Source organism: Haliotis rubra, unplaced genomic scaffold, assembly GCF_003918875.1.
Source record: "Haliotis rubra isolate DU_JTF1 unplaced genomic scaffold, ASM391887v1 Scf90, whole genome shotgun sequence".
In the NCBI taxonomy this organism is placed as follows: domain Eukaryota; kingdom Metazoa; phylum Mollusca; class Gastropoda; order Lepetellida; family Haliotidae; genus Haliotis; species Haliotis rubra.
The window spans coordinates 1701464-1725205 of NW_025767635.1; the positions used below are offsets into that span (position 1 = coordinate 1701464).

Consider the following 23742-nt stretch of genomic DNA (forward strand, 5'->3'; position numbering starts at 1 on the left):
ATATAGGGGTATATCTAGTGGGTGGCTACAGTAGCTTGATCTTGTCTAAATATAGGGGTATATCTAGTGGGTGGCTACAGTAGCTTGATCTTGTCTAAATATAGGGGTATATCTAGTGGGTGGCTGCAGTAGCTTGATCTTGTCTAAATATATATATCTAGTGGGTGGCTGCAGTAGCTGGATCTTGTCTAGTGGGTAAATATAGGGGTATATCTAGTGGGTGGCTACAGTTGCTTGATCTTGTCTAAATATAGGGGTATATCTGGTGGGTGGCTACAGTAGCTTGATCTTGTCTAAATATAGGGGTATATCTAGTGGGTGGCTGCAGTAGCTTGATCTTGTCTAAATATAGGGGTATATCTAGTGGGTGGGTGGCTGCAGTAGCTTGATCTTGTCTAAATATAGGGGTATGTCTAGTGGGTGGCCACAGTAGCTTGATATCTAGTGTCTAAATATAGGGGTATATCTAGTGGGTGGCTACAGTAGCTTGATCTTGTCTAAATATAGGGGTATATCTAGTGGGTGGCTACAGTAGCTTGATCTTGTCTAAATATAGCTTGATCTTGGGTATATATCTAGTGGGTGGCTACAGTAGCTTGATCTTGTCTAAATATAGGGGTATATCTAGTGGGTGGCTACAATAGCTTGATCTTGTCTAAATATAGGGGTATATCTAGTGGGTGGCTGCAGTAGCTGGATCTTGTCTAAATATAGGGGTATATCTAGTGGGTGGCTACAGTAGCTTGATCTTGTCTAAATATAGGGGTATATCTAGTGGGTGGCTACAGTAGCTTGATCTTGTCTAAATATAGGGGTATATCTAGTGGGTGGCTACAGTAGCTTGACCTTGTCTAAATATAGGGTATATCTAGTGGGTGGCTACAGTAACTTGATCTTGTCTAAATATAGGGGTATATCTAGTGGGTGGCTGCAGTCTTCGGTGGGATGAAATTACCACATGCTGCTGGAATCAGTCAGAGGCAGTTCATGCCCTGTCGTCCTGAGTTTGGCTATACACTCAGTCCACGGAGGCCCCTTCTCAATGTCTACCCACAAAAATCAATATTTCCTACATCCAGAAATGTCAAAATAGCTGCACATCTGCAGCCATTTCAAAAGTTTGAAGTTTGTAATCCAATTTAATAATGCTTCAGGTGGAATTCTTTTAATCCATACGCAAGGCCAAGATGAGTGCTGTATCTCCTGTCAATGAATCATCCCCAGCCTATTGAGCAAGTATTGCTGCATCTCACAATGGCTCTCATCAATCACATCAATAACACTGAGAGCCTTTGCAAAACAAAACAACCACGTTTAAATCTGTGACAATGAAACATTACTTAAACTAAAATAAAGATTAATGTTCAACACAAACAAAGATCATTTTCCTTCACCATAGCAAGTTTTAATCAGTGATGGACCAGCTCTAGATACATGGCATAGGAACGTGTGTGGCTTGTCAGCCGATATATACAATAACAACTACACAGTCATTACTACACACATATATACAATGTTATACACTTTACAATGCAGGAGATAATGTGGGACACGAGATATCACGCACTCAGGCATTACATACATCATGATACATTCTCAGTGACAGTAGTTTTCTTCACTACACAATGTATACTCATATATACAGAAATAAATAGTTCTAGAAGAACACAAACACTTCAACAAAAGCAGCTTGAAAACATTCTAGAAATGGCCATTACACCTCAGGAGAACCCTTTCACATTGCGTGGAAGAAACAAATGCTTGAAGGTCTTTTTCATAGTCAGTGTCTGTGAAAGGGATTATTCCTCCAGTCAATGTATTTACAGTTTCCCCAAAATACAATACAAGAAATGATGTCTACACTTTACTTTCATCAGCCACTAAACCCACAGGGATGATCCTAGCAAGATATATGCAACTTGGTACCTAAACAGAATTAATTGTAAAAACATCTTGAGGGAGTAATGTTCCAGAGCATGGACTTTTTGAGTGAGGCGCTTTTTTTTATCCTTCTTTTTTGTCCTGTTTCTTGTCTGTGGTGTCTATGTACAGTAACCATGGAAACCCGAATATATAGCGACACTGACTGACTTGACAATAAATAAACACTGGTATGTACAAGGAAGACGTGACAGAGGGGGTCCACGTTTAGGCTTATAGAGGGTGACAGAGGGGGTCCACGTTTAGGCTTATAGAGGTGACAGAGGGGGTCCACGTTTAGGCTTATAGAGGTGACAGAGGGGGTCCATGTTTAGAATAATAGAGGGTGACAGAGGGGGTCCATGTTTAGAATTATAGAGGGTGACAGAGGGGGTCCACGTTTAGGCTTATAGAGGGTGACAGAGGGGGTCCACGTTTAGGCTTATAGAGGGGTGACAGAGGGGTCCACGTTTAGGCTTATAGAGGTGACAGGGGTCCACGTTTAGGCTTATAGAGGTGACAGAGGGGTCCATGTTTAGAATAATAGAGGGTGACAGAGGGGTCCATGTTTAGAATTATAGAGGGTGACAGAGGGGTCCACGTTTAGAATTATAGAGGGTGACATAGAGGGTGACAGAGGGGTCCACGTTTAGGCTTTATAGAGGGTGACAGAGGGGTCCACGTTTAGGCTTATAGAGGGTGACAGAGGGGGTCCACGTTTAGGCTTATAGAGGTGACAGAGGGGGTCCACGTTTAGGCTTATAGAGGTGACAGAGGGGGTCCATGTTTAGAATTATAGACGGTGACAGAGGGGGTCCATGTTTAGGCTTATAGAGGGTGACAGAGGGGGTCCATGTTTAGAATTATAGAGGGTGACTGGAGGGGGTCCCAGGGCTAGTCAGCACGTGTGCGGACATGTTGATGGAGCAAGACCTGATGTGTTTACAGCCTTGGGGTACAGTCATTTAAATCTAATACTGTTATAGCAGCTAAGGTTACAGCTGTAGAAATCCATAAGCAGATATCATCTGTTTCTTCTGAAGTATTTGTACAAAGTGATTACTTTTAAAGAAAAAGATGTCTCGAACATCAACATGCAACAAACGCAACCATGTGAGGTGGGAAGTTCTGTTGGTGATGAGCTCTATGAATCTATTCTGGCCCCATGTACAGACATCAGCATAACAAAGGCTGGTTACATCAGAGCCCTACTGCTATTGTGATGTTCATGGCTTCCCCCGAATGTGCTCCAAATAAACATGTTGACTAGTTAACACCGGCTTCCACCTTCTTTAGATGTCTTACACTAGTGAGTGTCTCTCAGACTAGGAAGCCATTACTGCCTGAGTTAACAGGTTATCCAACTTGGCAGATGACAGCACCGTTGGAAGCCATTACTGCCTGAGTTAACAGGTTATCCAACTTGGCAGATGACAGCACCGTTGGAAGCCATTACTGCCTGAGTTAACAGGTTATCCAACTTGGCAGATGACAGCACCGTTGGACTTGCTAAGGTCTTGTCAGTGAGTCTTGAACCCATGAATTTATGCTGAAATGACCTAGTGTTTCAAATGCTTATAAATAACCATAGAAATTGTTCGCAGATATTTATCTAAGTTAGTAAACACTCTTAGATGTCCACAGAATTGGCTGTATGAAGAGAGCGCGTGAGAGCCAGGCAGGTGTGATCCAGGGGCAACCTGGCACAAACCATAGTCATTCAGGCCAGCAGGATCTGCCAGCTTCAAATCAATCCTTATACCCTACCACTTCTCTAAGAACACCTGAAACTGTCCCTCCAGTCAACCCATATACTTTCCCACTTTACTAAAACACTTGAAACTGTCCCTCCAGTCAACCCATATACTTTCCCACTTTACTAAAACACTTGAAACTGTCCCTCCAGTCAACCCATATACTTTCCCACTTTACTAAAACACTTGAAACTGTCCCTTCAGTCAACCCATATACTTTCCCACTTTACTAAAACACTTGAAACTGTCCCTTCAGTCAACCCATATACTTTCCCACTTTACTAAGAACACCTGAAACTGTCCCTCCAGTCAACCCATATACTTTCCCACTTTACTAAGAACACTTGAAACTGTCCCTCCAGTCAACCCATATACTTTCCCACTTTACTAAAACACTTGAAACTGTCCCTCCAGTCAACCCATATACTTTCCCACTTTACTAAAACACTTGAAACTGTCCCTCCAGTCAACCCATATACTTTCCCACTTTACTAAAACACCTGAAACTGACCCTCCAGTCAACCCATATACTTTTCCACTTTACTGAGAACACCTGAAACTGTCCCTCCAGTCAACCCATATACTTTCCCACTTTACTAAGAACACCTGAAACTGTCCCTCCAGTCAACCCATATACTTTCCCACGTCACTAAGAACACCTGAAATTGTCAATCAGGAACACATATGCACTGAATGACAGTCCTAAACATTGTTCCAATGTTATGAATTGTATTTGTGGTAAGAGTGTTTTAAAGACACAAGGTTAAAACATATCCTAACACAACAATATGATCGATATCATATACCCCCTGCAATGTAGATTAAAGTCTATCTCAGTTTATGAACTTTACATTTCCCATCAAGTCAGTCTTACTGTAATGTTACATTGTCTAAATAATGAATGTATACTACTCACACTTTGCTAAGGATCACAAAAATTCCCAACTTTACTTAAACATAGAGTTATAATTTGAAATTGTATCCATTTAAAACTGGATAAATAATAATATGGTAGGTAACCCTTCTTTAGGCAAACAGCCACTTTAATCTAACCTTATGCACTTGATACATGAGTAACCATAAAAATAGTTTTCATGGAACCAATCAACCATTTTGCAAATCATGGAATGAGTCATTGACAAGTACACAACAATTGTCAATATTAGGTATGGGATCCACAAGATGCAGTGACATACTGAAACCTAGGATCCATGCTTACAATAAGCTTAGATATTTAAACCAAATTAGACCCCACATTATAGCTTTCTGTTGAATCAGTGATTTGATCCTTAGCAAAGTGTGAATAGTATATGAGACTTTGCACAGGTTCAGCATCTCCTATCTCACTGGAGATCCTTTACTATTAAAACTGAGTTCTCTACTTCTATCAATATTATATATTTTCTGTGATTAAACGTTCGTCTACTGTTGTATTGACATCAACTATAGTAATGAACCAGCTGAGTGAGTGTTCTCCAGTTCCATGCTGGCAGCACCAGGAATGAGCTGTTGAAAGACCCTCGTCTGTTGACTGTAAGTCCGTCTGTGTACTGTGCTGCAGCTATGTGGCAGCCCAGTGTTATGAGAGGACTGAGCCCCAGACCAGGCACATGTCCCCCATTCTGTCAATGTCAGGGTACTGTGCTGCAGCTATGTGGCAGCCCAGGGTTATGAGAGGACTGAGCCCCAGGCCAGGCACATGTCCCCCTGTATGTTAATGTCAGGGTACTGTATGCTGCAGCCATAATTAATGTTTCTGCTTACAGTGACAGTTCTAATGATTATCCTGGAATAACAGGATAACTTGTTACTGATAGTAAGAGTGACACATTTCAAAAACACAAAGGTAACAGTTCTCCCGCAAAAAGCAGACAACATAATATTCTACGGGACAGAAGAACTAAAAGTCCTAGTAAGGTCTTGAACATGTTACTCATACTGACAACAGACCCAGGCCTATGTGTGCTCCCCCATGGGGTGTACAGCTGTACATGATGTGGACGTAGCACGTCAGTAAGATATGGAAGCAGTAATGAGAAGACATACGGCCAGTTCTTCATTGTGTTAAAACCATCTTAATGGTGCTAGCTATGAACCAGAAGACAAGCTTGATACCCTCAGTTGAGCTGCAGTGTGACAAACTCTACTGTATTACCATCCCCTCTGTACAGGATAGCCCCACCCCTCTGTACAGGATAGCCCCACCCCTCTGTACAAGATAGCCCCACCCCTCCAGTCATGAGGGGGTCAGGTAATCTCCTTCAGGGTTGGGGGTCTCTGTATACTGTTTTTCTTGATGCTCTCCACCAGCCAGTGGATTCCCTCATTGACACCGTCCCTGCAAAATACAAAACAGACAGCTTACCACCAGCTCCACATTCACTCTGAGTGAATAATGTTTTGTGCTCCAGTCAGCAATATACTTGCAATAGACTTCCATTGGTTACAGCAGTTTAAACCTGTGCCAGCATGAGCAGTGGTCGCCATCAGAGAATGATGCAACTTTATCAGCGAGGACATGTATTGTTCCAGCCTCAACTGTTACAACTGGCACAGAGTGTTGGGAACCTAGTCCATCTTTAGTAGCACCTTTATTAGGATGCAGTGTTACAGGTCAAACTAGACAAACACGTGGGCCTTGGCCACATAAAACAAAACATAAATTATTGGAATGCTGCAAGTTCAGAGTCTCTAATGGAGTCTGAGCTCAGCTGGTATTTGGACGTGTTTTGTGGTAATCAAAATACTGCTCGGGACACTTCAAATAGAGAGTGGTCCCAGTGCACATCACTTCCATCTCATTTCATTCAATTTGCAAATAGTTCAGGTTCTTACAATTTTGTAAGTCTAACAAAGGTAGACAATGGGTAATGGGAAAACATAAAAGAGTGTGTCTGATTAGTTGAAAATAGGATTATGAGATTTAAAAAGAAAAAAACATAGGAAATCAAGGAGTACTTCATGGTAACCTGTTAGTGTTATGACTGAGGGTGTTTGGAGAACGTAGACTACATTCTATTACTATCTGGTACCCAGTTTCTGCCTAGCACCATTCTGCATTACAATTGGTGTGGTGTGTAAAAACGGAGACACTTTCTGTGTACTTAGTGTGGTGTGTAAAACAGAGGCACTATCTGTGTAATTAGTCTGTGCTTGATCAATAACCCTAAAAATGAACTTGCAGTCAAATATTGCTGTGAGGAATTTCATTTGCAGTCACGTCCAATAAGCCTGAGTAGGTTCTGTTTATATTGCAATGGCATTACAACCATAATATATTTTTTGTGAGTGCTTTGTCGCATGTGTCCAGGGAATGAACTGTGTTGCATGACTGTCCTCTATTCAAGAATAGTTCATCTCAGGATTTACGTTGCCTCTTTACACAATGATGTTTGAAAGCCAGCCCAGTCCAACCTGGAGGTCCACTAAATGGAGGAGGGATAGTGTAACCATGCCATTGACCTGTATCACTGGGGTGACACAGCATGTCAACATGACGGACATACGCCAGAAAAAACTACCTAGGAATAAATATTGTTGACAAAATATTATACTGTAAGTCTACAAAACAATGATTATGTTTGAACTTTAATTAGTCCAATGTTGACTACACACAATCCAGAATAGCTTGTTTCAGCAAGTCCTTTCTAAATGAGTTGACACTACATCATGTGAAACGAGTTTCCTAGGGAGCAATCTCTACACACCTGTTCAGGAGAGTGGGAAGCTCTAGGGAATAATGAGGCTTCAACATAGGTAAGTCACGTGTTATTTTGACTGGAGATAGGAACATGTGTTGGGGTGAAGTCTTATGTAAACCTGTTATAAGCAGGTATCAAGTATCCCTCTCTACACACAACTGCCTCTCCATCACATGGGAACAACTGCCTCATCTCTCAAACAGGGCAGCTGCCTTGCCTTTCTAATACAGGCCCTTATTCTCGAAACGATCGTAACCCTAAGAATTCTTAACTTTGATCGTAGGCAATGTGTTAAGAATGGGTAAGAAGTTCGTAGGGCTACGAACGTTTCGAGAATAGCTAGCCAGGCCCTTATTAATTTGGACCACTGTTTACTTCTCAGCTAGGACCACTGCCTCCCTTATCAACTAGGACCACTACCTCCCTCTCTACTAGGACCACTGCCTCCTTAACGAGGACCACTGCCTCCCTTCTCAACTAGGACCACTGCCTCCTTCTCTACTAGGACCACTGCCTTCTTCTGAACTAGGACCACTGCTTCCTCATCTAGGACCATTGTCTCTTTCTCTAGTAGGACCACTGCTTCCTTCTCAGCTAGAACCACTATCTCCTTCTCAACTAGTACCACTGCATCCTACTCGTCTAGGACCACTGCCTCCCTTCTCAACTAGGACCACTGCCTCCTTCTCTACTAGGACGATTGCCTCCCTTCTCTACTAGGACGATTGCCTCCCTTCTCTACTAGGACCGATTGCCTCCTTCTCTACTAGGACCACTGCCTCCTTCTCTACTAGGACCACTGCCTCCTTCTCTACTAGGACCACTGCTTCCTTCTCAACTAGGACCACTGCCTCCTTCTCTACTAGGACCACTGCTTCCTTCTCAACTAGGACCACTGCCTCTTTCTCTACTAGGACCACTGCTTCCTTCTCAACTAGGATCACTGCCTCTTTCTCTAGTAGGACCACCGCTTCCTTCTCATCTATCTAGGACCACTGTCTCCTCATCTAGGACCACTTCCTCCTTATGAACTAGGATCAATGCCTCCCCATAATTTAGGACCACTGCCTCCCCATAATCTAGGACCACTGTCTCCTCATCTAGGACCATTACCTCCTTCTCATCTAGGACCACTTCCTCCTTATGAACTGAGACCAATGCCTCCCCATAATCTAGGACCACTGTCTCCTACTCATCTAGGACCACTGCCTCCTTCTCTACTAGGACCACTGCCTTCTTCTGAACTAGGACCACTGCCTCCTCATCTAGGACCATTGTCTCTTTCTCTAGTAGGACCACTGCTTCCTTCTCAACTAGAACCACTATCTCCTTCTCAACTAGTACCACTGCATCCTACTCGTCTAGGACCACTGCCTCCCTTCTCAACTAGGACCACTGCCTCCTTCTCTACTAGGACGATTGCCTCCTTCTCTACTAGGACCACTGCCTCCTTATCGAGGACAACTGCTTCCTTCTCAACAAGGACCACTGCCTCCTTCTCAACTAGGACCACTGCCTCCTTCTCTACTAAGACCACTGCTTCCTTCTGACCTAGGACCACTGCCTCCTTCTCTAGTAGGACCACTGCCTCCTTCTCTACTAGGACCACTGCCTCCTTCTGAACTAGGACCACTGCCTCCTCATCTAGGACCATTGTCTCCTTTTCAATTAGGACCACTGCATCCTACTCGTCTAGGACCACTGCCTCAACTAGGGGCTATTACCTTCCCTTTAACAGAGGCCACTGCCTAATATCTCTACCAGGGTTCACTAACTCTTCTCTCAACTAGGGTGAAATCCTCACATCTACTGCTCTCTCTCTAAACTCTCATCAAGCCGGAATTCAACTGACAAAGCTTTTAGCAACTATACTGGTGTGTTCTTCTTGATGTAATTTTTATTAACTAACATCAAGTCATATGATCATTTTGATCACACTGAAATAAGAATACTATAATTATTCCTGGAATAATATATGACGAAACACGATCAGAACCTGGTCTTATGTTGTGTGTTATGGTGCTCATCGGTTGCACACAGTGAACACTGTTTGTGTCTATAGCAATCTTATCTATTTAAACCATCAAACTGTCTGTGTAAAGGTAGAGGAAGGGAACACATCTAGGTATCCGAGATCCTACTTCAAATGTTATAGACAATCAAATGAGCACATAAAAAGGAGGACTTGGCAAGCTGCCTGACACATTATCTAGTTATTGGAAGCCTGCATAACAAGCGTCAACTTTATTATTCAACTAAAGCACTTTACAGTGATTACAGGGTGTGTTGTTGCTCTATCCTCAACTTCAGCTTCATAAACAATGGCGCGCTTTGCAAGAATTGATGCATACTTCACTGCATTCTCTAATTCATGTTAATGTATTGCGTAATGTAAATATAAACACAAAAGTGATAATTGACAAGGTAGGAGAGCCAACGTTAGGATGGTTCATAATAATAGAGCCTATGCTTACACATATTAATGTAAGAGTATACTCAACTTCCAAGTATTGTACGAGTACATGTGGCTTACGAGAGACTATTGTGTATGAATATACTGTTACAAGGCAGTGTTATACGTTATGTTATGTAAATTGGAGGGGTGGTTGGGGGGTTGCCTCGAGACTTACAGCAAATATAACAGATGTGGCATGTGACCAGTGTACTCAGTGGAACAATGTTTCAACTGTGGAACATAAACCTGTCGGTCGGAGTTCTGCTATGTGTTTACACTTTACCAGATTTAGTCATAATGATCTGGACAGATCTACAAAGAGCTTGTTCCAGAATCAGCTGCCTAAAAAAAAAGAGGCATAGAAGGGAAGTGAACTTTGGCCTCACATCTCATCTCAAGTTAGTAGAAGACCAGCATTACATAATGTAAGAGTATACTTGGCTTACATGTGACTATGATGTAAGAGTATACTCATCTTAAATGTGACCATAATGTAAGGGTATATTTGGCTTACATGTGACTATAATGTAGGTGTATACTTGGCTTACATGTGACTATAATGTAGGAGTATACTCTGCTTACATGTGACTATAATGTAAGAGTATACTCTGCTTACATGTGACTATAATGTAGGTGTATACTTGGCTTACATGGGACTATAATGTAGGAGTATATTCTGCTTACATGTGACTATAATGTAACAGTATACTTGGCTTACATGTGACTATAATGTAGGAGTATACTTGGCTTACATGTGTCTATAATGTAGGAGTATACTTGGCTTACATGTGACCATAATGTAAGAGTATACTCTGCTTAAATGTGACCATAATGGAAGAGTATACTCTGCTTAAATGTGACTATAATGTAAGACTATACTCTGCTTAAATTTGACTATAATGTAAGAGTATACTCGACTTACATCATAAATGTAACATGTGACCATAATGTAAGAGTATACATGGCTTACATGATACTCGGCTTACGAGTTACCTTAAAGCAAGAATATATTCAGCTGAAGAGAGACTATAAAGTTAGAATACACTAAGCTTATGAGTAACTATAATATAAAGGTATTCTCAACTTAATATGCTAAATATACAATATGCTAATATTTGTATAGCAACCACTGCCCAGCTCAGCTGCTCAAAGGCGCTTGTTTTCCCTCGATCATTGGATGTCAAACTCAACTGGCACATCGTATTATCCCTGGGTAGCATAGAACACTTGCAGCTGCTAGGCGCACCGAATTAATGTGGCTTTCCCATCCTTACGAGGTAGCCATTCACAGCTGGGTGGACTGGGACACATAGTCACAGTACTTTGTCCAAGTTTACTGCACGTTGCGGTACCCGCAACTAGGTGTTTGCACGTATTCATGTGGCCACCATCTGGTCATTTACCAACGGATTCATGGGTTCTTTTAAGTGCACAGGGTTATGTATTGTACACTAGGGGTTGTGACAACACTGAAAGAGTCTGCACATAAAGTTGACTCCAAGGTTTTTACACTCGGTCACAGGTGGGCTCAATCCCGACACCTCAAGCTCTCTGGATCACTAGCCTGGTGCCTTAGCCAGCTCGCCCACCACGCCCCACAACTTACAAGTGACTAGAAAGAAAGCGGTGTATAGTATCACTGTGGTGTATAGTATAACTGTGGTGAATAGTATCCCTGTGGTGTATAGTATCCCTGTGGTGTATAGGGGTGTACAGTATCACTGTGGTGTATAGTATCACTGTGGTGTACAGTATCCCTGTGGTGTACAGTATCCCTGTGGTGTATAGTATCACTGTGGTGTATAGTATCCCTGTGGTGTATAGTATCCCTGTGGTGTATAGTATCACTGTGGTGTATAGTATCCCTGTGGTGTATAGTATCACTGTGGTGTATAGTATCACTGTGGTGTATAGTATCCTGTGGTGTATAGTATCACTGTGGTGTATAGTATCACTGAGGTGTATAGTATCACTGTGGTGTACAGTATCACTGTGGTGTATAGTATCACTGTGGTGTATAGTAACACCACAATAGTATCACTGTGGTGTATAGTATCACTGTGGTGTACAGTATCACTGTGGTGTATAGTATATCATTGTGGTGTACAGTATCACTGTGGTGTACAGTATCCCTGTGGTGTATAGTATCACTGTGGTGTATAGTATCACTGTGGTGTATAGTATCACTGTGGTGTATAGTATCACTGTGGTGTATAGTATGACTGGTGTATAGTATCACTGTGGTGTACAGTATCCCTGTGGTGTATAGTATCACTGTGGTGTACAGTATCCCTGTGGTGTATAGTATCACTGTGGTGTATAGTATCACTGTGGTGTATAGTATCACTGTGGTGTATAGTAACACCACAATAGTATCCCTGTGGTGTATAGTATCACTGTGGTGTATAGTATCACTGTGGTGTATAGTATATCATTGTGGTGTACAGTATCCCTGTGGTGTATAGTATCACTGTGGTGTATAGTATCCCTGTGGTGTACAGTATCACTGGTGTATAGTATCACTGTGTTGTATAGTATCACTGTGGTGTATAGTATATCATTGTGGTGTATAGTATCCCTGTGGTGTATAGTATCCCTGTGGTGTACAGTATCACTGGTGTATAGTATCACTGTGGTGTATAGTAACACCACAATAGTATCACTGTGGTGTACAGTATCACTGTGGTGTATAGTATCCCTGTGGTGTATAGTACTGACTGACTGTGTTTACTTTTACTCCGCTTTTAGCAATATTCCAGCAATATCACGGCGGGGGACACCAGAAATGGGCTTAACACATTGTGCCCATGTGAGGAATCGAACCCGGGTGGTGTATAATAACACCAAAATAGTATCACTGTGGTGTATAGTATCACTGTGGTGTATAGTATCACTGTGGTGTATAGTATCACTGTGGTGTACAGTATCACTGTGGTGTACAGTATCACTGTGGTGTACAGTATCCCTGTGGTGTACAGTATCACTGTGGTGTATAGTATCACTGTGGTGTACAGTATCACTGTGGTGTATAGTATCACTGTGGTGTATAGTATCACTGTGGTGTATAGTATCACTGTGGTGTACAGTATCCCTGTGGTGATCACTGTGGTGTATAGTATCACTGTGGTGTATAGTATCACTGTGGTGTATAGTATCACTGTCACTGTGGTGTATAGTATCACTGTGGTGTATAGTATCACTGTGGTGTACAGTATCACTGTGGTGTATAGTATCACTGTGGTGTACAGTATCCCTGTGGTGTACAGTATCACTGTGGTGTATAGTATCACTGTGGTGTATAGTATCACTGTGGTGTATAGTATCACTGTGGTGTACAGTATCCCTGTGGTGTACAGTATCCCTGTGGTGTATAGTATCCCTGTGGTGTATAGTATCACTGTGGTGTATAGTATCACTGTGGTATATAGTATCCCTGTGGTGTATAGTATCACTGTGGTGTATAGTATGCATTCAGTATGAATTAGCACACATGCCCACATACATACACACTTGCCTTGTATTTTGACCTAAGAAGACAACATACACACTTGCCTTGCATTATGACCTACGGGTAACACACCTGTCTCATGTTGTGTAACACACCTGTCACATGTAATGACACATCAGAGACCTATGTCCTATCTGTTTCCATCTTGGCTATTCAAACTGGAAATACTAATTCCCCAGCCTAAACCAAACAAACCTTATCACCTTCTGATTATTTCAATCTTGAGAAGTTGCCAAGTTTCACAGTGATTCTCTGACAACCTAAACACAGAACAAATTCCCCCATAAAGGCTTGTGCCTCTCAGTGCATTAACTACCATGATGACCCAGAACATGCACCACTGTGTCTGCCGTGACTACCATGATGACCCAGAATATGCACCACCGTGTCTGCTGTGACTACCATGATGACCCAGAACATGCACCACTGTCTGCGTGACTACCATGATGACCCAGAACATGCACCACTGTGTCTGCTGTGACTACCATGATGACCCAGAACATGCAGCATGACTACCATGATGACCCAGAACATGCAGCACTGTCTGCTGTGACTACCATGATGACCCAGACATACCATGCTGTGACTACCATGAGAACATGCACCACTGTCTGCTGTGACTACCATGATGACCCACCCAGAACCATGATGCATGCACCACTGTCTGCTGTGACTACCATGATGACCCAGAACATGCACCACTGTCTGCTGTGACTACCATGATGACCCAGAACATGCAGCACTGTGCTGTGACTACCATGATGACTGCTATGACTACCAGCACTGTCTGCTGTGACTACCATGATGACCCAGAACATGCAGCACTGTCTGCTGTGACTACCATGATGACCCAGAATATGCAGCACCTGTCTGCTGTGACTACCATGATGACCCAGAACATGCAGCACTGTCTGCTGTGACTACCATGATGACCCAGAACATGCAGCACTGTGTCTGCTGTGACTACCATGATGACCCAGAACATGCAGCACTGTCTGCTGTGACTACCATGATGACCCAGAACATGCAGAACACCATGTCTGCTGTGACTACCATGATGACCCAGAACATGCACCACCGTGTCTGCTGTGACTACCATGATGACCCAGAACATGCACTGTCTGCTGTGACTACCATGATGACCCAGAACATGCACCACCGTCTCTTCTGTGACTACCATGATGACCCAGAACATGCACCACAGTGTCTGCTGTGACTACCATGATGACCCAGAACATGCAGCAGTGTCTGCCGTGACTACCATGATGACCCAGAATATGCACCACTGTGTCTGCTGTGACTACCATGATGACCCAGAACATGCACCATCGTGTCTGCCGTGACTACCATGATGACCCAGAACATGCACCACTGTCTGCTGTGACTACCATGATGACCCAGAATATGCACCACCGTGTCTGCTGTGACTACCATGATCACCCAGAACATGCAGCACTGTCTGCTGTGACTACCATGATGACCCAGAATATGCACCACCGTGTCTGCTGTGACTACCATGATGACCCAGAACATGCAGCACTGTCTGCTGTGACTACCATGATGACCCAGAATATGAAGCACTGTCTGCCGTGACTACCATGATGACCCAGAACATGCAGCACTGTCTGCTGTGACTACCATGATGACCCAGAATATGCACCAGTCTGCTGTGACTACCATGATGACCCAGAACATGCACCACCGTCTCTTCTGTGACTACCATGATGACCCAGAACATGCACCACCGTGTCTGCTGTGACTACCATGATGACCAAGAACATGCACCACTGTGTCTGCTGTGACTACCATGATGACCCAGAACATGCAGCACTGTGTCTGCTGTGACTACCATGATGACCCAGAACATGCAGCACTGTGTCTGCCGTGACTACCATGATCACCCAGAACATGCACCACCGTGTCTGCCGTGACTACCATGATGACCCAGAACATGCACCACTGTCTGCTGTGACTACCATGATGACCCAGAACATGCAGCACTGCCTGCTGTGACTACCATGATGACCCAGAATATGCACCACTGTCTGCCGTGACTACCATGATGACCCAGGACATGCACCACTGTCTCTGCTGTGACTACCATGATGACCCAGAACATGCACCACTGTCTAAGTGACTGTTATTGAGAAAGATGTGATTTATTTAATCATAAATTAAGCTATCCCACATGTAAGGATGTTATAAATGACAATTTTATTACTACTGAATTATTTCAAAACTGATGTATTATACAAAACAAAAGTATATACACATGACTAAATCTACAGGAAGTGTAAAGGTCTCAACAATGTATGGCCTGTCTTGTGCTTCATTTCCTGATCCAAGGGACATAACCCTGTTTTGACTTCAGAAAGTATGGCTGACACAATGTGAGACTGAGCATGTACACTTTCAACCCGTTTCAGACATCACACTGGATATTGTTAGTGAAATAAAAAATATTAGCAGAACTTGAACACAATTAATTCACAATTGTTTGTTGTTTCTCGCTACACACAGTAATGTTCCAGTTTATAATGCAAGTAAATAACCAGGTCCTGGGCCAGTGGGTGAGCAAGGTCCAAAATATGGTGACACCCAGTCAGCTGTGTCACTAAGTCTTACACACTGATCCCATTCAGTTGCCTGTTACACCCAGCAATAGGGTGCTGTTTCACCTGTTCTCACCTGGACAACCACCCAGGAAGCAATATACCAAGTATATGTGAAGTTGTTATCCATAAAGTTGTATACTATATTATATGTGAAGTTGTTATCCATTAAGTTGTATGCTTTATTATATGTGAAGTTGTTATCCATTAAGTTGTATGCTTTATTATATGTGAAGTTGTTATCCATTAAGTTGTATGCTTAATTATATGTGAAGTTGTTATCCATTAAGTTGTATGCTTAATTATATGTGAAGTTGTTATCCATTAAGTTGTATGCTTTATTATATGTTATGCTTAATTATATGTGAAGTTGTTATCCATTAAGTTGTATGCTTTATTATATGCGAAGTTGTTATCCATTAAGTTGTATGCTTAATTATATGTGAAGTTGTTATCTACAAAGATGTATGCTTTATTATATGTGAAGTTGTTATCCATAAAGTTGTAAGCTTTATTATGTGTGAAGTTGTTATCTACAAAGATGTATGCTTTATTATATGTGAAGTTGTTATCCATAAAGTTGTAAGCTTGATTATGTGTGAAGTTGTTATCTACAAAGATGTATGCTTTATTATGTGTGAAGTTGTTATCTATAAAGTTGTATGCTTATATATATGTGAAGTTGTTATCCATAAAGTTGTATGCTTTATATGTGAAGTTGTTATCTACAAAGTTGTATGCTTTATTATATGAAGTTGTTATCCATAAAGTTGTAAGCTTTATTATGTGTGAAGTTGTTATCTACAAAGATGTATGCTTTATTATGTGTGAAGTTGTTATCTATAAAGTTGTATGCTTAACTATATGTGAAGTTGTTATCCATAAAGTTGTAAGCTTTATTATATGTGAAGTTGTTATCCATTAAGTTGTATGCTTAATTATATGTGAAGTTGTTATCCATTAAGTTGCATGCTTTATTATATGTGAAGTTGTTATCCATTAAGTTGTATGCTTAATTATATGTGAAGTTGTTATCCATTAAGTTGCATGCTTTATTATATGTGAAGTTGTTATCCATAAAGTTGTATGCTTAACTATATGTGAAGTTGTTATCCATAAAGATGTAAGCTTTATTATATGTGAAGTTGTTATCTACAAAGATGTATGCTTTATTATGTGTGAAGTTGTTATCTATAAAGTTGTATGCTTAACTATATGTGAAGTTGTTATCCATAAAGTTGTAAGCTTTATTATATGTGAAGTTGTTATCTACAAAGATGTATGCTTTATTATATGTGAAGTTGTGATCCATAAAGTTGTAAGCTTTATTATGTGTGAAGTTGTTATCTACAAAGATGTATGCTTTATTATGTGTGAAGTTGTTATCTATAAAGTTGTATGCTTAACTATATGTGAAGTTGTTATCCATAAAGTTGTAAGCTTTATTATATGTGAAGTTGTTATCCATTAAAGTTGTATGCTTAATTATATGTGAAGTTGTTATCCATTAAGTTGCATGCTTTATTATATGTGAAGTTGTTATCCATAAAGTTGTATGCTTTATTATATGTGAAGTTGTTATCCATTAAGTTGTATGCTTTATTATATGTGAAGTTGTTATCCATAAAGTTGTATGCTTTATTATATGTGAAGTTGTTATCCATAAAGATGTATGCTTTATTATATGTGAAGTTGTTATCCATTAAGTTGTATGCTTAATTATATGTGAAGTTGTTATCCATAAAGTTGTATGCTTAATTATATGTGAAGTTGTTATCCATAAAGTTGTATGCTTAATTATATGTGAAGTTGTTATCAATAAAGTTGTATGCTTAATTATATGTGAAGTTGTTATCTATAACGTTGTATGCTTAATTATATGTGCCACAGGTACAATATCTCTATACACTCCTGACACATGTAAGTCCCTGTATTGTATGTGCCACAGGTACAATATCTCTATACACTCCTGACACATGTACGTCCCTGTATTGTATGTACCACAGGTACAATATCTCCATACACTCCTGACACACATACACATGCAGGTCCCTGTATTGTATGTACCACAGGTACAATATCTCCATACTCACCCTTTTAGTGCAGACACTCCCGACACATGCAGGTCCCTGTATTGTATGTACCACAGGTACAATATCTCCATACTCACCCTTTTAGTGCAGACACTCCCGACACATGCAGGTCCCTGTATTGTATGTACCACAGGTACAATATCTCCATACTCACCCTTTTAGTGCAGACACTCCCGACACATGCAGGTCCCTGTATTGTATGTACCACAGGTACAATATCTCCATACTCACCCTTTTAGTGCAGACACTCCCGACACATGCAGGTCCCTGTATTGTATGTACCACAGGTACAATATCTCCATACTCACCCTTTTAGTGCAGACACTCCCGACACATGCAGGTCCCTGTATTGTATGTACCACAGGTACAACATCTCCATACTCACCCTTTTAGTGCAGACGCTCCCCGACACATGCAGGTCCCTTGTATTGTATGTACCACAGGTACAATATCTCCATACTCACCCTTTTAGTGCAGACACTCCCGACACATGCAGGTCCCCTGTATTGTATGTACCACAGGTACAACATCTCCATACTCACCCTTTTAGTGCAGACGCTCCCGACACATGCAGGTCCCTGTATTGTATGTACCACAGGTACAACATCTCCATACTCACCCTTTTAGTGCAGACACTCCCGACACATGCAGGTCCCTGTATTGTATGTACCACAGGTACAATATCTCCATACTCACCCTTTTAGTGCAGACACTCCCGACACATGCAGGTCCCTGTGACCAATCAGCTCCTGGCTGGGGCTAAAGACGGTCCTCATGTCGGACACCTTCACACAGCCCTGGGGAGGACAACATGGCATGAGTATTCCAGACAGAGCTGTCTTCATGAGACAATCAGTCACAAACATGATCCTGTTGCAAGCCGCCATACTGATAACCACCAACACATGGCTTTCAACTGCTACGAGTGTTACAATGGAAGTCTCACGTAATTCTTTCTGTAACTTGAGAAGCTGTAACAGTTACTTCAAAGTTGTCGTCACACTTTCATTTTACTTGATTGTATTGATTGAATGATTTTAGTTTCAAGTCAGTTTTATTGGGGGTCATCAAGATGGCCTTCCACATATAACCTCTGTGAGAAATCCAACCAGGTCTTGCTTTACAAAGCTAATACTTTACCACACTGCACTCGTACTACACTGTAACATTGATAGCATTATTGATGATTACCATTAATATTGATAGATTGATATAGCCAGATTAAAATATTCAACCCCTGCAACTAAACAGAATTTACAGGATTTCTAACATGCTACCAATAAGATCCTTCACAAAACTTGACTTCACTGAATGGAGCTCGAGGTTTATTGTGTACACTGAAACCTGTCCTGAATCATTATCTCTTCATTGTTAACAACTCCAGGTCTTGATTCACAGATTAATCCTGCCTATATCGCAACAAGCAAACATAGTGTTTTACTGACAATATGCCCCTTCTTGCATGACATATCAGTAGATATCTTTCATTAGTAAATATACAGCAAATACCCTTTCATACACACAGTGTTCAAAACTGTATTTTTCTAGAGTAAAAATATTATTTATTACTTATCCTAACTCATACTATTTGCTTCTCTCTCCCTTGACCTGAGATACGGTGGAAACATTCAGTTTAATGTTAACCAAGAACAGTAAAAGCATCTCCTGTGAACATAGCCCTACATTTCGCATGCCCACTGGCCTCCCATGTGATCAGCTGTTGACTTGTCACTCTCTCCATTTTTGCAAATTCCAAATTGTTAACAAATTAGTGGAGAGCAGGGATGGATTGGCGTATGAGGCAGGATAAAGTATTGTGTATTGAGAGACTGGTCATGTGGATGGCTGGTGCACATACACAGCGGAGGGGTTGCGTTCAGGTGAGATGTTTCTGCTGTTCTTGGGGAACATAAAACAGAATGTTTCCACTGTATCTTGGGTGGGGGGAGAGAGAAGGAAATAGTATGAGGATAAGGTAAAATCCATAAACCTAACAGTACAACATCAGACTCATACTTGTCCTTGTGCTTATTGTTCACTGACTGAAGCAACCCTATTGCATTCTTGCATCTTGTCACATTAGCCAAAACGATTTATGAACTGACTAGGTTTGGGTAAGAACATATTATATGCTGTAACAGTGTATGATCAAACACTATGATGCATAATGTTCAGCTGATTCAATATTTAACAGGTGCTTTGACTCAACAATGCTTCTCCTGCCTAGGTGTCTCGGTGAATGCCTGACACTGGCAGATCTCTAGGGTGTCTCCTGCCTAGGTGTCTGGGTGAATGCCTGACACTGGCAGATCTCTAGGGTGTCTCCTGCCTAGGTGTCTGGGTGAATGCCTGACACTGGCAGATCTCTAGGGTGTCTCCTGCCTAGGTGTCTGGGTGACTGCCTGACACTGGCAGATCTCTAGGGTGTCTCCTGTCTAAATGTCTGGGTGAATGCCTTACACTGGCTGATCTCTAGGGTGTCTCCTGCCCAGATGTCTGGGTGACTGCCTGACACTGGAGGATCTCTAGGGTGTCTCCTGCCTAGGTGTCTGGGTGACTGCCTGACACTGGCAGATCTCTAGGGTGTCTCCTGCCTAGGTGTCTGGGTGAATGCCTGACACTGGCAGATCTCTAGGGTGTCTCCTGCCTACATGTCTGGGTGAATGCCTGACACTGGAGGATCTCTAGGGCTTCTCCTGCCTAGGTGTCTGGGTGAATGCCTGACACAGGAGGCTCTCTAGGGCTTCTCCTGCCTAGGTGTCTGGGTGAATGCCTGACACTGACGGATCTCTAGGGTGTCTCCTGCCTAGGTGTCTGGGTGAATGACTGACACAGGAGGCTCTCTAGGGCTTCTCCTGCCTAGGTGTCTGGGTGAATGCCTGACACAGGTCTCAGGGTCTCTCCTGCCTAGGTGTCTGGGTGAATGCCTGACACTAGCAGATCTCTAGGGTGTCTCCTGCCTACATGTCTGGGTGAATGCCTGACACTGGCGGATCTCTAGGGTGTCTCCTGTCTTCATGTCTGGGTGACTGCCTGACACTGGCGGATCTCTAGGGTGTCTCCTGCCTAGTTGTCTGGGTGAATGCCTGACACAGGAGAGTCTCTCCTGCCTAGGTGTCTGGGTGACTGCCTGACACTAGCAGATCTCTAGGGTGTCTCCTGCCTAGGTGTCTGGGTGACTGCCTGACACTGACGGATCTCTAGGGTGTCTCCTGCCTAGGTGTCTGGGTGAATGCCTGACACTGGCGGATCTCTAGGGTGTCTCCTGCCCAGATGTCTGGGTGACTGCCTGACACTGGCAGATCTCTAGGGTGTCTCATGCCTAGGTGTCTGGGTAAATGCCTGACACTGGCAGATCTCTAGGGTGTCTCCTGCCTACATGTCTGGGTGAATGCCTGACACTGGCGGATCTCTAGGGTGTCTCCTGCCCAGATGTCTGGGTGACTGCCTGACACTGGCGGATCTCTAGGGTGTCTCATGCCTAGGTGTCTGGGTGAATAACTGACACAGGTAGGGTCTCTAGGGTGTCTCCTGCCCCACGGTGGCACTATCAGGGGGGTGTCTAGTTCATGCATTAGTGAATGGCTTTGGTACTAAGGAGGTGAAAAAACGTCCAGGGAGGGATAAGGTGCAACAGATATGTATTGTTTTGCACAGGTGTATTGTAACAAGCATGTATAGTTCTTACATCGAGGTCCTGCTTGTTGGCCAGCAACATCAGGGGCACTCCAGCCAGGGTGTTGTTCGTGATCATCTTATCTAAACAAAGAAACAACATCATCAGGGGCACCCCAGCCAGGGTGTTGTTTGTGATCATCTTATCTAAACAAAGAAACAACATCATCAGGGGCACCCCAGCAAGGGTGTTGTTTGTGATTATGTTATTTTAACAAAGAAACAACATCATCAGGGGCAACCCCAACAGGGTGTTGTTTGTGATCATCTTTTCTAAACAAAGAAGCAACATCATCAGGGGAAGCCCCAACAGGGTGTTGTTTGTGATCATCTTATCTAAAACAAAGAAGCAACATCATCATCAGGGTGTTGTTTGTGGGGCAACCCCAACAGGGTGTTGTTTGTGATCATCTTATCTAAACAAAGAAACAACATCATCAGGGGCAACCCCAACAGGGTGTTGTTTGTGATCATCTTTTCTAAACAAAGAAGCAACATCATCATCATCGGGGGCAACCCCAACAGGGTGTTGTTTGTGATCATCTTTTCTAAACAAAGAAACAACATCATCAGGAGTAGCCCCGACAGGGTGTTGTTTGTGATCATCTTTTCTAAACAAAGAAGCAACATCATCATCAGGGGCAACCCCAACAGGGTGTTGTTTGTGATCATCTTATCTAAACAAAGAAACAACATCATCAGGGGCAACCCCAACAGGGTGTTGTTTGTGATCATCTTTTCTAAACAAAGAAACAACATCAGGAGTAGCCCTGACAGGGTGTTGTTTGTGATCATCTTTTCTAAACAAAGAAGCAACATCATCATCATCGGGGGCAACCCCAACAGGGTGTTGTTTGTGATCATCTTTTCTAAACAAAGAAGCAACATCATCATCATCGGGGGCAACCCCAACAGGGTGTTGTTCGTGATCATCGTATCTAAACAAAGAAGCAACATCATCGGGGCAGGATATTGCATATAAGTATGTGTGGGACTTGCTATTTGGTCAAGTAGGACCTCACTTAGTGTGTATGGGACCTGATAGTGTGTATGTGGGACTGGATATATAGTGTGAGAAGGACTTTACAGTGTAACTGATTGGAATCTCATATAGTGAGGGTGAGACCTGATATATGGTTCTAATGAGACTTGAAATAAGATGTGAGTAAGAAGAATGACAACGTACCAAATGCTGCTTTGGATTCCTCTATCCTCTCGGTGTCTGAGGAGTCCACGATGTAGATGACTGCATGGGACTCAGCGTAGTACTGAAGAACACATATATATACACACTGTTAAAAAACAGAAACTTTCTTCTCTGAAATGAAAATATTGAGGACAATCTTGAAAACAGATTGAGCACAGACTAACACCCACATTTTGTGAATAGGTTTCAAACTTTTAAAATTCTAGTGGTAACGTTCAAGAATTATGTTGAGAACTGTGTGACAAAACATGACTGTACATTCATGGAACCGAACCAGTCAGGTGGATAAAAACAGGTGACATCACTCGACTACTGGGAAAGTTCAAGGCAACGTGGATCATGCCTTGGCACGAGGGTCTTTTTTCTATAAGAAAGTATCTCTATTCTTAGTTGAAGAAATAACCCACTGGCATGAAAAGGAATTTAAGTTTTGATACACTCAAATACAGACAATGTAATTTTACCAGTTTGAAAATATGGCCATGACGACTGAATTGAAAGGAGCCCTGAGAAGCGCTTTATATACACTTGCCCTAGAATAGTTAACAGTTTTTCTGGAGTTTTTAGATAATCTTGTGTCGTAGTCTGACTGACAGGTTGGTCACCATCACTGGGGAATTCTGCACAAGTCCACAACACACACTCTCACACCAAACAGTTACACTCACTCCAGGCTCGCTGACTTGGTTCACACACGTCATTGTATCCCAACTACGTAGAATGATGCTCATGATGTTGATCACTGGATTGTCTGGTCCAGACTCGAGTATTTACAGACCGCCACCTTATAGCTGGAACATTGCTGAGTGCGGCGTAA

At 42.3% G+C, this 23742-nt stretch overlaps 1 protein-coding gene and 1 long non-coding RNA gene across 5 annotated transcripts in view; one reads left to right on the plus strand and one right to left on the minus strand.

Moving 5' to 3' along the window:
• The first annotated feature begins 1982 nt into the window (after nt 1-1982).
• Nucleotides 1983-2783, plus strand: LOC124263930. Of its 3 annotated transcripts, none has more exons than XR_006894991.1 (4): nt 1983-2197; nt 2301-2405; nt 2550-2687; nt 2732-2783. It is a non-coding gene; the product is annotated as an uncharacterized LOC124263930 (long non-coding RNA). The 3 variants fall into 3 exon arrangements; XR_006894992.1 differs by having other exon boundaries at nt 2301-2383; nt 2560-2687; XR_006894990.1 differs by having other exon boundaries at nt 2301-2383; nt 2595-2687.
• Nucleotides 2784-5074: 2291 nt separating this feature from the next.
• The window catches only part of LOC124263967 (ADP-ribosylation factor-related protein 1-like), a 32516-nt gene continuing 13848 nt past the window's right edge, over nt 5075-23742 (minus strand). For both annotated transcript variants that reach the window (XM_046698696.1, XM_046698697.1), the window contains exons 5-8: nt 22905-22986; nt 21732-21802; nt 18740-18840; nt 5075-6012 (exon numbers count right to left, since the gene is read on the minus strand). In XM_046698696.1, the coding sequence (XP_046554652.1) occupies nt 5922-6012; nt 18740-18840; nt 21732-21802; nt 22905-22986 (345 nt within the window). In that variant the 3' untranslated portion in view covers nt 5075-5921. The remainder of the gene's footprint in view (nt 6013-18739; nt 18841-21731; nt 21803-22904; nt 22987-23742) is intronic.